Here is a 14,582-nt window from a genome sequence, read left to right as displayed (position 1 = left end):
TTGGAAACAAAACAGTAGTAAAATTGACGCTATGGCAGAGGCACCTTATAGTTTGTTAATAAGAAGGAAGAAAGGTAATTAAAAACTACAGAAGAGGGGCACTCGGGTAGCTCAGTCAGTTAAGTGTCTGACTACAGCTCAGGTCATGATCTCACAGTTTTGCAGTTCGAGCCCCATATTGGGCTCTCTGCTGTCAGTACAGAGCCTGCTTAGGATCCTCTGTTCCCTTCTCTCTCTGCCCCTAACCCACTTGGCACTCTCTCTCTCTCTCTCTCGAAAATAAATAAGCATTTTTTAAAAAGCTACAGAGGGAAAAATGTATATAATGAAATTAAGTCTCAAATATAAAGCAAACTAAAAGAAGATATGATTTTAAGCTATTGATGGAATGAAGGAATGAAATGTGTTCACCCAACTTGCCCTGGATGCTAAGAATATCCTTCTGTAGGCTCACAGAGAAGGAAATGTCCCCTAGTCCAGGGACTGGCTGTGCAGTGAGGGACATGTAACACGTAAATGCTCTCAGCCCTGGCAGGTAGAGGCTCCCGCTGCTGTGCCACCTGAATCCACCTTTATTGTACAGTTTGCAGGAGTACATGACGGGGGGGCAGAGAGGGGCAGGAAGGGTGGATGGTAAGGGCCCTGGGACCCTCACCTTCCAGAAAGGGAAGTAGAGACATGGGCCAAAGGTAGGGTCACATCTATGAGAGAGAAACAGCATTTTGTAACTCTTCAAAGGGAACCTACAGAGTTCAAACATTCCTTGTCATGTAAGCACAGGGTGGATAGATGGCATTAATCAATCTTCTTTCATATCAGGAAGCCAGTCTATTTCGTCAAATGCTCATAAATCACAAAGCAGGAGGACAGACAAGCGTTTCATTGAGGCATAGGGAATAACTAACAAGATATTTAAAAAGAGAAATGATTAAAAAAAAAAAATGGTTAGCCCTGGGGTGGTGGAATGTTCGGTGACTGGGGGCCGGGGGTGGGTGGGGAGCAGGAGGAGAGAGATTATTTTATCACTAGGTTTACTGGTATTTGTTTTTTTAACCTTGTATTGCTTTGATTAAAATTCGTAAATGTTAAAAGTGAAACCAATGACTGAATTACTTCCAAAGTCCTTGAACACCATGACTCAACACCCCATAAAGCAAAGTAAACATATTTTGCTGTTTTACTGGAACTTTCTCAATCAGTTTTGCAACCATCACCAAATGTATACAAAGCATGCCTTCCTTACTCTACTGTATACATGAAAAAAAAAAAAAAAAGCAGTTCCAAACATTTACTGAGGGTACAGTGCCGGCTGGGATGAGGAATAATGAGCCCCAACCTCCACCCCCAGATGGCGCCTCCAGGTACCACAGCAGGTAACCAGGACCCTACCCTGCACTCAGGGCCTTCATCCTTCCCTAGTCTCAGATCAGTGAACACTTCTCTCCTTGCAGAAACTTCCCATCCAGGAGCTCACCTCCTCCCCACCCCCCAGCCCCCGCCCTGCCGCTTCCCTCTGACTGGAGCAGTTCTATTTTTATTTCTTGTGTTGTACAGCTTCTGTCCCAGCCAGCAGCCATGCTCCTGGTGCCAGGCTTTGCCCAGCTTGGGGGGTAGCCCAAAGCCATCTCAGCACACTTCAGGCTGCACATTGCAGGGATGGCCCTCAAGCCTGCCTGGACAAGCTCAGATGCGGGAACCAAATCCTTGGACCATATATAAAATCATCAAACATTTTACATCTAGAGCAAATGTGGAGAAAGAAAAAAAAACCTTAACTCCCACCACCTAGCAGGTACAGGTGAAGCCCTCTGAGCCACCTGCCCTGACTTCCCCAACATGTTCTGCACACTTGGCTTATGGGTATGGATGCACGAAGAACACATGTCATTGCCCTGTGTTTCCAGCACTCACAAGCATGTCACTCTATGACAGTGCTTCATTTTTGCAGTTTGCTTTCTTTATGCAGCACTGCTTTTGGATAAGTTTGATGCACTTGCTTCTGCATTGTGCCTTTGCACAGTTGTGCAGACAGCCACTAGGCACGTTCCTCCTTGCATGGATGCATGTTTAGGAGCCCTTGGGGTGTGTTTTGCTCTCCATAAGGTCACAGTCATGGACGCCAGTGGACATCTCCTGAGGGGTGGGAGGTGAGCTTCCCAGCTTACCTTTGAAAAGCTCTTAGCTTCATAAAAGTGCTCTGGTAGTTTTTAATTACAAAAGTTATACCTGAGTGGGTGTGAAAACTTAAAAAAGAAATAAAAATAAGTAAAGAAAAATAATTTGTAATTTCTACTAAATATAAAACTGCTTGAGCTTTGTCTCTTACCAGTAATCTTTCTATGCATATATACACACACACTATATATACATATATATATTATTATATTTTTAAATAACAGATGAGAAAAATTTTTAAATAACAGGTGATTATAGTTTACAAACTGTTTTTTTTTAATTTTTTTTAACCTTTATTTTTGAGACAGAGAGAGATACAGCATGAACGGGGGAGGGGCAGAGAGAGAGGGAAACACAGAATCGGAAGCAGGCTCCAGGCTCTGAGCCATCAGCCCAGAGCCCGACGCGGGGCTCAAACTCGCAGACCGCAAGATGGTGACCTGAGCTGAAGTCGGCCGCTTAACTGACTGAGCCACCCAGGCGCCCCACAAACTGTTTTATAACCTGCCTTTTTTTTACTTAATATATTGGATACTGGAGATAGTAGATGTCACATAGTTAAGTCAATCCCCTATTCATATTTATGCTATTTTAAACATTTTGGTATTTTTAACAGATAGTTTTCTTTTAAGTGTTTTATTATTTAATATTTGCTGCATTCACAAGTGTGAATGGAAGTGTAATGGAAGTGTGAGTTTTGACACCCCCCCCCACCTGGCACCCACCCAGGCACAAGCCGGTCACCACTGACATTGACCCTGGGCACCTCACAGGGTCCTGTGCTCCCCACGGTAAAGGTACCCACTCTCCTCGATGTGGGCTTTGTGCTTCCATTATGCAAAAAGCTCAAGCACTAGCCGCAGCTGCTCTCCCCAAGGTGAAAGATTCACATAAGCGATTCCCTGGACCATGGTTGGGAGAGAGCTGCAGAACCCTGGATGGAGCCACCCTCCCTGCTCTGGGTGTCCTGCCCTTGCAGGCCTGCGATCAGTCTCAGCTAACCTTCCAGAATGGGCTTATAGTTAGAAAGGGCAGGAGACAGGCAAAAGACAGGGCATAGCTTATGTTCATCAGAGCCAGCATTCAGTAACCATTTTCCAAAAGCAATAATAAATCAATAAGCAGACTTCATGGGGTGCTCTGCATGCTGAGGACTCCTCTGAGGAGCAAGCCTATTGATTATGCAAATCATATTGATATTTATTGTTGATACTCACCCAGTGCTCCTGGGGAATTAATAAATAACTCACTGCCCTGCTGTGAGAATGGAAATAGAAAACACTATGACAGAGTGACAGGGATGGGGGCAGAGAAGCAGACTAAATCCCTGAGTGTGGCTTCCCCAGGCCTCACGCTGTCATGGAACCCGTTTGTCACTGAGGGTAATGACTGCAGGGCCATCTGTCTCCGGTGTGGGGAGCAGGTAGTCATGGCTGCATAGGAGCCTTCGTGGGAAAAGGGATCTGCTTGGCTGTGGGGGCCCTAACAAGAGGCCTGAGCCTCATAACTGCTGGTGACTTGGAGGTTGCAAGTGGGAGTGGAGGCCAGGCCTGAGGGAGCCTGGGCACAGGCGCAATTCCAGCTGACTTGGCGCCTGACATCTGGGGCCTCCATGCAAACTTCACAACAAACCTGTGTGGCCCCCGGCCATGGCTGCTTCCCTGCTGAGGAAGGCAAGGCTTAGAGAAGGACCTCTCTAGGGCTGTTCAGGTGGCACGTTCAGAACTGAAAGCTGGGTCCAGCTGTGTCTGGTGCAGAGACTCAGCCTCGCTCTGAGTGAGATGGCTGCGAGAGGGACAATCACTTTTTTATTTTTATTTATTTACTTTTAAATGTTTATTATATTTTTGAGAGGGAAAGCATGAGCAAGTAGGGGCAGAGAGAGAGAGGGAGACAGAGAATCTGAAGCAGGATCCAGGCTCTAAGAGCACAGAGCCCAACACAGGGCTCAAACTCATGAACCGTGAGATCATGGCCTGAGCCGAAGTCGGACGCTTAACCAACTGAGCCACCCAGACACCCCGCTTTTAAAAAAAGAACTCAAGTACAGTGACTAATATTTTCATTGTCGTTATTTCCACTTTTCAGAGCTGACAACTGAAGGAAAATAACTGTGAAGGGCTACAAAATGCAAGTGGCAGAAGCCCAGTCCAATTTAATCTACTGTGTGACCACAGGGTTCTCCCGCCACGCGGGAGTTGATCAGGCCCAGCGTTTCTCGGCTGTAGCCTGAGTGGCACTGTGCTCTCCCTTGGCTCAGGGCGGGTGCAGCAAGGCTGTGAGGACCGGGGCAGGTGGGGAGATTATCCCAGACTTGCTAGATGGGCCTGATGTAGTCACAAAGGCCCTTATAAGAGGGAAGTTGGAGGTCAAAGAAGAGAGAAGTTGCTGTACTTTTGGCTTGGAAGATGGATGCAGGGGCCAGGAGTCAAGGCATCATTTCTTCAATCAAGAAAAGATGTTCCAGAGGGAACCAGTCTTGATGACACCTTGAGTTTAGTCTTATCAGATTCATTTCAGATTTCTGACATCCAGAGCTATGATGAGCAGAGCAGAGAATAGAAATGTTTTGCCTTAAGCAACTACGTTTGTAGTGATTTATTACAGCAGTAATAGGAAACTAACACAGGCTGTATGCTTCCAACACCATCTCCATCAAAACCTGCCTGTCCTGTGCACCACTGCTGTGGAGTCTCTGATCCGTGACGGTGGCAAAGTTAGTGTGGAGGTGGCCACCTTGCCAGGAGTAGCCAGGTGCCATCGCTGGGCTAAACCATTTTCCTTTCATCAGACCTTAGAAGTGGTGCTAATGGCGGGAATTTTATCGTGGGATATGTGAGGTTTGATTAGAATGTACTGAGCCACCCAGGTCCTCAGAATCAGTTACACAGTCTAACGTGTTATTTGAAGCCCTCTGCAGTCAAGCCCAACCCACCAAACACCAGCCTGCACCCCCAGCATGACTGACAAGGCCACAAAGAGATAGTTTAAGAGGATCATGCCCCAGTGGGTCCTCCTGAAAAATACTGCAGCCTTAGTTTTGCCTACTAAACAGGCTCCCATCCAGAATTCTTTTATGGCATTTGTGGCCAGTAGCATTTCAGCCTCTGCTTGAATACCTCCAGCAGTGGGGTGGTCACTGTTTGCAAGCCAGCGCCAAATGATGGTAAGTTCCTGTAGTTTGTGAGCCATGGCCAGCCTCTGCCCTCTGACAATGTCTCAACCAGATGCCAGCCTCCACGTTCTCAAAGACAGCACTGTCTGGTTACTCCCAGGCCCTGTGTCCCCCAGAGACCTGCTGCAGGTCAGCACCAACCAGCCATAGGCTGGATCGCCTCCAGATTTGATGTGGTAAGATGGGTCTATCTTATCTGGTATAGGCACACTTCATCTTGCTGGCTATGATCAGGGACTTGCTGTCCTTCTACTGGCTGCCAATGTCATTTTGAATCCTCACTCTGTTATCCAAGAACTTTACTACTACATTCCCATCCAGGTGCAAACCCTCCCTGACACTGCATACTTCACCTAACTGCCCCAAGTTTGACTTTGTAATTCAAGGTCCTGATAAAAAAGCAGAGGGTGTTGGGCAAGGAGTGTCTGGGGGCTGACCACTCTGTAACACCCAGTACCTGCTCAGTTCTGATATCCTATTATCACAGACCCTCCCCCCACACTGCTTATGTGCTGTTTATGCCACAGGCAATACTGCATTGTTTTTTTTTTTAAGTTTATTTATTTTAAGAGGGGGGAGGGGCAGGCAGAGAGGGAGAGAGACAGAGAGAGACAGAGAGAGAGAGAGACAGAGAGAGAGAGTCCCAAGCAGGCTCTGTGCTGTCAGAACAGAGCCTGACGTGGGGCTCAATCTCAGGAACCATGAGATCATGACCTGAGTCGAAATCAAGGGTCAGTCACTCAACCTACTGAGGCACCCAGGTGCCCCTCATTGCATTGGTTTTTTAAACACCAGGAAAATCTATCGCTTGAACATTTTCTTCCTTCTATGCTACTGGGTGCCTCTCAAGGTCTCAGGACACCCCTAGGGCTTGAGATGGAGGCTTCCTGAATGCCAGGCCCCCATCTTCTGGAAAGGAACACCAGAAGGAACCCAAAACTTCTTGCAAACCTCAGCAGCAATGTCACAACTGATGGCTGCATTTGCCCCCACCCCGTTAATATTTATAAAGCATTTGGGCTCCTCTCAACACACACCTATTTATGGAAGTGAATCTATTCAGCTTGCCGCAATCAGGGAGTTCCTGAGCAAAAAGGAACAGTCTCTGAGAAGGAAGAACGATCACCTTCCTGGGAAAATCCTCCGACCAAGACTGGGCTCTGTCTCCATATTAAAAGTTTTTTGTTTGAAGACAAGCCCTGTTTTCCTAACAGGTGTCAGTCCCCTAACAGGGACTTCACAGCTCCTCCTCCTAATCTATGCTGCAGAAAAGATTTTATCAGGAAACACCTGCCAGTGTAGATGTTTTCCAGGTTTAGGAAAAATCACCTTTGATTGACCGCAGTGCTTTTCGTTATTACTATTTTCCATTTCGTGTTTTCATGTGTTCTCTCAACAGTAGGCGATCACGTAAGAATCAGGCACAGACCCAGATTCAGTCCTGGATGAGAACCTGGCTGGGGGCTGCGACGGCAGGGCTGTACCTGCACCTTCCCTCCATGCTCTTTGGGCACAGGTCTGGGGCCCATCTCTTCCTGCCAGCTACAGGCTTTATACTGCCTGCTATGGAAATGCCCTGATTTGGGTGGTAAGGGAGCAGCCAGGGGTGCTTAATTATCACAGAAGACTTGAATGAGCTCTGGTATCAACACATACCATGCCAGTCCCCAGCGCCCCAGACCTGGCGCTTGTGGCAGTGTGCTTTGGGGTCCGTTCCCACAGCCAACCTCAGGGTCTTCTGTGGCTGCAAACAGGTCACTCTTTGGACCCTGGGCAGGGGCAAGGGGAGCAGGCAGCCATCTGGCTGAGTGACAGTGTAGTCTGACAGACTTTCAGACCCTCGGAGGGCAACTGGAGTTGAGAAATGGGGCTGCTGCCCTGGGGAGCAGGTGTTTATGGGGGGGGGGGGGGTTGTAGGGACCAGCACTATGCCCTGCTCAGGGTCCTGTCATCACTGCCTCCCTGGGGTCTACCTTTCTCCTTGATGCTCTGAAGGATGGAATTGTCAGGCTGAGCTTTTTGTGGGAGAGGGAGAAGAGTTGAGGGGTGGGAATGTGATAAGCTGAAATAGGCAGGGGATAGCCAGAGGGGAACCCACTTTCTGCAAAGCCTTCTATTCTATAAAAGGCCTACAAAGCTCAGGGTCGGTTACTGCCCCTCAGGCAATTACATATAGCTGCTGGAGTTGGTCCATTTTGGTCCCTCCCCTCCCCCACCCCGGGCCTCTCCAAGGAACCAGCTCTGGCAAATAAAATAATGAATCATAAATTTTATTTCAAAATGTAAACGTCACTAAACATGCATACACGTTAAAACAATAAAATTTACAATTTAGTTAATTTTTTTTTCTTTTTGCATAGGACATCATTACAATATAGAATCTATGCCATACAAAATACATACAAAGTTTTATCCGAGCAAGCCAAGGCCAGATTGGGAACTGTACAACTGTAATACTTCACTGTAGTGATCCAGGAAAGATGAAACGTGGCCTTCGGAAGCATGGTGTGGTGCTGATTAAAAAGAAAAAAAAAAATGTTCCTACAGAAAAGGAAAATGTGTGCTCCATGGAAATGGTCTTGGACCCTTGGATTCTGCCTTGGGATTTTGGCAAACGATTCCAGAGAAACTCCATCAATGGCTTTGGATGGGGAAGGGGTCATTTGTGTGGGTCTGGGGTGGCTGACTCATGCACCCAACATATCCACACAAGTTATTCCTGGTTCTGTGGGAACCACAGCAAGCCCCAGGCCCCACAATGCATAGCTCGTGCTGACGCCGTTGAGCCCTTGGGATCCCCGGCACTAGGCACATGGACTCTCCGGGCTGAGACTAAAGAGTGAAGCCACCCACCCACCCATGGGCACCCTGACCAGGAATGGCCACCACACTGCTCCCCAAGTGGTGTCTGAGCCGCCCTGGGAAATGACCCTCTCACCCCACACAGAGGGCAGGCTGGGGAGGGATCCGGCCGGTACACCCAGCCCTTGTGCTCTGAGTGGGAAGGAAAATCTTTGACCAGACCTGCGGCTGTCTTGCAGGCATTCAGCTCACACATACTTGGGTTTCTAAGTGAGCGTGTACAGCATCCTGTCAATGTGTCACTGGGAAGCTTCCCTTGAGCCCTAGGAGAAAGCTGCTCCTGTGGTCCACTCCCCTCCCATCCTGTTCATCTTTAAATAAAAGTAGTAAGGTTTTAAAGCTGCATAAGGGAGAAGCTGGGCAGGGCCAGCTGGACGCACTGCCAAGTCCAACATTGCTACAGGGGGTCAGTAGAAACCAAGAAACCAGGTATGGCCCCTCTACCCTCATGGATCCGGGGCTCACAGCTCCCACCACCGAATCCAATCTTCTAACCAGTGAGGGACAGGACAGTGGGTGGGGGAAGGGGCCTCTCCCTAAATGACACTCAGGCATTTATCAGTAGTAAGCTGGATTGTACATCCAAATTCTGGTACAAAATTCTCTGGAATGTGTCTTGGACAAACCTTCGAAACCTAACCTTAGAATGAGGAATATCAGTCATAGAAGCAGGCTTTTCCCAGGGCAACCCTGCATTCAGAAAGTGTTAGCCCACACCCTCCATTTTAGCTTTGGAAAATATGGCCACCAGAATCGCATATGCAATCTTTGGATAGCAAAAAAGATGTGGGTGACCTACAAAGCATTTCTTACTGGTCTCAATGTGACCAATACATCAGACACTTTAAACCTTCCAGCACTGTGTTTTTGACTGAATGACTTTGTAAAAATGGGTTTAAAAAAAAAAAATCCATGATACCTGCCAGAAGTCAAAATCATCAGGTAGCCTGGTAAACAAGCCCAAATCAGGAGTCAGAAAACAAGGGGATGCTATTGCTCAGATCACACTTTCTTGTTAGGTGGCACTCCAGCTTGCTGAGGATGAAGTCCCCAAGGAGTGCTAGGATCCTGTGCAGTCCACCTTAGCACCTGCTTCTGGCAAGAAAGGAGGTTGGGTCTTCTGAAGACTGGGCTGGGCAGCAGAAGGCTCAAATGGAGACCCCAGTTCTGCCACACTCCTCTTGGGACCCTAGAAAGCCACCAGCCCTCTCTTCATGTCCCAAAAAGTGGGCTGGGGGCCACCTGTGGCCTGTCTGTCCCTATCTCTGAATCACCTTCCACTGGTCTGAGCGGAGAGCCAGGGCATGGTGAGATCTGGGGACCCCACTGCCACTGATGTTTGCACCTGGAGGCTGCACCGTGGCGAATCCTGCACCTGCCCGGTTGCATGGCCTCAGAATAAAGGGTGTGTGTGGGGGGGTGTCCTGCACCTCAAAGTGCCATAAGTGGGGGTGTAGTGGGATGCAGGTAGGGCACCTCCAGGACTATATTCCCATCAAGGGCATCACTGCCTGTTCCTACATAGCACCCTACAGAAGAGGACCCAGGGCCCTTTGTGGAAACTGCTGTGTTCATTTTTCTTTCTGGATGGCTGTAGGATTCAGTGGGCATATGGGGAGCCAACAACTGGTCCCCTAACATGGCTGATGCAAAGAGGGGCTTTCTTATTTGGGATGTGAGCTAAACACCAGCCTGCTGATGGTTGGGTCCAGGGTCCCTTTTAGGACTTTTTGGAGGGGAACTCTTCCTTTGTTCAGGCATCCTTCATCTTGAGACCTCTGCCCCCTTGGCCTTTGAGAACAAGTCTGCTACAAAATAAAGGTCTGAGTTTTCACTATTATTTCTAGGAGTCCTATGGGTTCCTCAATCACACTGAAGCTGGGCAAGCATGGCCATAAACCAGAAAAATGAAAGACCCTGAAACAGACCCAGGCTGGGAAGACATTCTACATTTCAGAAGAAAATGCAGGTTGTTTCAAGAGGGTCCACCCCTTTCAGCGGAGGCCCAGGGGGGCCAGCTTTCCAAGGTCCACCGCCCCCTTCCACAAGCACTCATTTCATGATGAGATGCCAGTGAGAGCCCATTTAAACCTCACCAAGGTTCATGGATTTTTCCCACCCTTCAAGTGAGATGAATTTTAGCCCCAGATGAGTTGGCATGGTCCGACTGGAGCCCCAGGCCTAGTGCCCAGGGGTGCCAGGCGGGAATTCTCTCCAGGTGCCCTAAGTCAGCAGAGCAGTGCCCCATCTCCCAGGCCAGGCCCCTAGAGGAAGGACCGCACCCTGCCATTAGACCAGCACTGCTTTGGGAACGAAGACACACTCATTTGCCAAAAATAGCCAATGCCTGCATATTTCTGTTTTAAGGCAATGTTACCCTTCCATCTATCCGACGGAACAGCCCTGGGTCATTTAGAGGAAAAATTAAATTAAGTGCTCTCTTTGGAAACAGCAAACACCCGCTTTCCCTCCCCCACCCCCCACCCCACCTCTAAAACAAACCAGCTCTTCTTTTATTCCAAGATGACTGGGTTTAGAGTCCTTACTCCCCTTCTTATGTGCAGACAGAAGTGGGGTTAGAAACCCTCCTTCTGAGATGCCAGTAGGCAGATCACAAGGAGACTCCCGGCTCCTCCAGAGGACAGCATTTTGGCCTCCCAGAGACCCACAGCCTCCTCTCTCTGCCTTCGGGGACCCGTGGACGGTGAGCACACCAAAGGACTTTGGAATAAAATTCCTGAACCTGGAATGTGAGTTCCTGAGACATGAAATGTATTCAGAGTGTGGCTTTCTCTGCCTCACACGGAAACAACTTTGGGAGGGGCCCCTGAGGACCTTCCGGGCCTCACTTTGGAACTGGGCAGGAGGATTTTTCACACTGAGCACTCAGGGCGCTCTTCTGTCCAGGTCTCTACAGGATATTCCACCCTCTTTCCCAGACCAAATGCAAGCAGGCAGCCCGAGTAGGGCCCGGCAGCCAGGGCAGTGAGCTCTGCACCTGATCCCCTGGCTCTGCCTGGCTTCCACCCACAGCAAGAACAATGCTACTGCCCAACCTGGTACCTAACATGCTACTTGGAAGCCACCACCATGCCACCTGTCAATCCCAGATGATACACAGTGGAGTTAGAAAGGGGCACCCAAGTGCTGTCAACAGCAGACTGCCACCCTTGTGGTCACTATGGACAGAAGGTGCTGGCCCAAAGCAACGGCCACAGGCTGTGAGCACCAGCCAGGCCTGGGTGTCTACGGCTTCTCTGTGCTGCACCCCATGCCGTGACAGGGTGAGGGTGGAAGCAGGGTGGCCACAACCAAGGCACTCTGGGCCCAGGAAGCCCATCTACAGCCCTCTGAGGTCCCAAGGGTCATTCCTCCTCACCAAAATGAGCAGAGGTCTCTGCAAGATACCCCAAGTCCACCCCAAACCCACCCCCCACCCCAACACACACATACACACACACACATACACACACACGCACTGTCCTGGGGGCTTGTATTTACAGGCCCCAAATCTCAGGAGGAAGGAAAGGGTGGTGCCTGGGCAGCACTCAGGTGGAACCTCCAAATGTCTGCAGAGGAGCAGCACGCTGGAGCCCAGCCTGACTGCCTCACCAGGGCTCAAGGTTGGGGCTCCACGAGAAACTGCTCAGCTCTCTGCTCCTCCTCCCCTGGCAGGAGAACGCTGGCGATGGAGCCCCCACAGCCCTAATGTGCCACAGGAAGGGTGTGGGCTGAGGCCTCCCAGGCAGAAGGGGAGAAACGGGAGGGAAAGGGAGAAGTCCAGGGGGTGCAAAGCTCATGGAGAAGCTGGAGGTTTGCTAATTCTGAGCTGGGAACACGGTGGGTCAGAGCAAAGTATTTCCCACAAGTTTCTGTCTGGTGTTCCCTGGGGAGCAAACAGAATGCACGTTCTCTGACAGCATTTCCCATAACATCTGCTTCACCACTCCCGTAAAGTTCCAAGTCACAATGTTCCGGTCTCTTGCTACAGAACTGTCTCTGTGAAGCACTGAGTGATGCTGCATGCACGACCACACACACGGGGCCTCTGGCAAGGTGGCCCAACAACCTTCCCCATTGTTTCCAACAAAGGTGTCTTGATAGCAGGAGGGTCCAGGAGAACACAGGAACTGGAGGCACCAGAGACACTTTCAGACATCTTTGAAAACACCAGGATTCCTAGCCTCTATTTTCCAGTCAGAGAACATGATAAAAGTGAGAGGTCCCCATGTACCTTCTGCAGGACACAAACTAGCCGGTGTCCCTGTGCAGGGCATGCGCCTCAGGCAGGCCAAGGGTGGGGCAGGTGTGGCCCGGGACCTGTCGCATTGGACTTCGGATGGTGCAGTGGTCTGACTGGCTGGGGCTTGCACCTCTGCTCCCAGTGCTGAGAGGCCCAGAGAGAGGCTCCTGGAGGCAGGGACAGGGAGACTGGCAGGGCCCCGCAGAGGGGAGGCGCCTCTGTGGTCTCCCCAGATGGAGTGCTTCTTTCACCCAGCACAGCTTAAGGCATCCCTCTGAATCATTTATGTCCTGAGCCTGGCCGGGCTTCTGGGGCAGAGGCTGGCGGCTGCGTGGAGACTTGGGGCCCCCTGCTGAGGAATCTGGCCTGGAAGCAAATGTCAGTGACCACATCCGCTCAGAAATGACTGACGGACTAACCCAAGGGCCAGACACTGAGCTCCACCTGCATTGCTTAGTCTTTGTCCCCAGTGTGTTCCCGAACCTAACAGAAAACTCCAGAGTGCAAATCTATGTACAGAATAAGGCGGCAGGAAGGGGGTGTCCTCACTGACCTCGTGGAACATGTCCATCCCTGAGAAAGGGGGGGAGGGGTTCAACACCACTGAATCTCACCTTTGTGGGTATGTTTATTGTGCAATTTGTGGATGGTGTTTTTTGAAAATTTTTTGTTTCGTTTTTTTACAAATTCACTTTGACACCTGAGGTGAAGAAAATTGTTGTGTTGTTGTTTTGACTCCAGAAAGTTCTTTCTTTCTCATTACAAAAGGAAAAGACACGGCATCACAAAAGGAAGGGCGAGCATATCTGCTCAAGGCTGTAGTTGGGGCGGAGGGTCCTCGCCGGCCAGGGGTGGGCGGGGCCCCGCGGAGGGGTGGGCGGGGCTGTGCTGAGTCGGGCTGCGGCCGCGCTCAGGGCGAGCTGGCCGGGCTGATGGTGGGGCTGCTGGCATCGGAGCGGCTGTAGTCGCTGAGGGAGCCGGTCCGTGAGCCCCCGCTGCGCCGCTGCAGCATGCCCGGGTGGAAGTTGGCATGGCGGCGTGCGTGCTTCGTCAGGTGGTCGCTGCGCATGAAGCGCTTCTCGCAGATGGGACAGCTGAATTTCTTCTCGCCTGTGTGCGTGCGGTAGTGCCGGGCCAGCTCGTCGGAGCGCGCGAACTTCTTGTTGCAGTCCTGCCAGCTGCAGGCGAAGGGTCTTTCACCTGCGGGGCGACAGGGCAGCGCATCAGTCACCGGTCCTGGCCCTGCCCTCCACGCAGCCTGCTCCTCCCCATCCCTAGCCGCGTCCCCTCCCTCTCCACCGGCCTGTAACCAACCCATCGGGGCAAACATGTGCCATGCCTGTGCCCTCCAGCCAGTACCCAAGGAAGGCAGCAGGCATCTCCCAGGATGAAATGGCAGCTTCTCAGTAACTGTGATAGCAGGGCCCAAGGCCCCTGGCGGTGGCAGTCCCAAGCACACGGCAGAGCATGACCCCCAACAACCTGTGCAGGCACCCCTGGCCCTGGCCCGAGGGCAGATCAGGCCCATCTTCAGCCTCTGAGATTGAGAATCCGGAGTAAAGGGTCTAGGGCCCAGGGAGGACTTGTAGGCCTACCAGGGAGGGTCCAGCTGCCTCACACTGGCCTGAAGGGAGCCACACTCCAGAGCCCCACACCCCTGCAGGGCCAAGAGACAATTCCCAACCTGAGTGCTCTACTACTATTCTGATCCTCAGTTTCCTCATCAATAACATAAGGAGCCCAGACGAGGTAATTTGCTTCTCATGTTGCTCTTTCAACCTCCAGTGTGGCCAATAGGTAACAGCCAGCAGAACAAGAGGCTGCAACAGACTCTTGCAGACCCAAACACAGTGACAGACAAGGGGTGGCTACCCAGAACACTCCCTGAGAGGGAGGTAACAAAGGTAGACTTCAATGAGGACCTCACCCCTCCCATCCCTCAGAGCAAGGAACAGGCCATCATTTACCCAGGCAAACTCTGAACCACAAAAAAATGGTATCAACTGCTCAGGGAGAATCAGCAGGGGCTCCTGGCACCCCAGAATGCAGCCCTTATGGCACTGGGGGTAGCCACACCGCCACCCTTTCCATTCTCCGCCCCCCGCCTCCCGGCCCTAAAGCCTTCAG

General features: G+C 50.8%; 1 protein-coding gene across 1 annotated transcript in view; it reads right to left on the bottom strand.

Moving 5' to 3' along the window:
• Positions 1-7,604: 7,604 nt before the first annotated feature.
• Positions 7,605-14,582, bottom strand: part of KLF13 (KLF transcription factor 13) — a 50,932-nt gene continuing 43,954 nt past the window's right edge. Inside the window, exon 2 of the mRNA XM_058736844.1 lies at positions 7,605-13,655. Coding sequence (XP_058592827.1) covers positions 13,366-13,655 — 290 coding nt within the window. The 3' untranslated portion in view covers positions 7,605-13,365. The remainder of the gene's footprint in view (positions 13,656-14,582) is intronic.

This window comes from Neofelis nebulosa, chromosome 7, assembly GCF_028018385.1.
Source record: "Neofelis nebulosa isolate mNeoNeb1 chromosome 7, mNeoNeb1.pri, whole genome shotgun sequence".
Lineage (NCBI taxonomy): Eukaryota > Metazoa > Chordata > Mammalia > Carnivora > Felidae > Neofelis > Neofelis nebulosa.
This window is presented reverse-complemented; position numbering and strand designations above follow the sequence as displayed.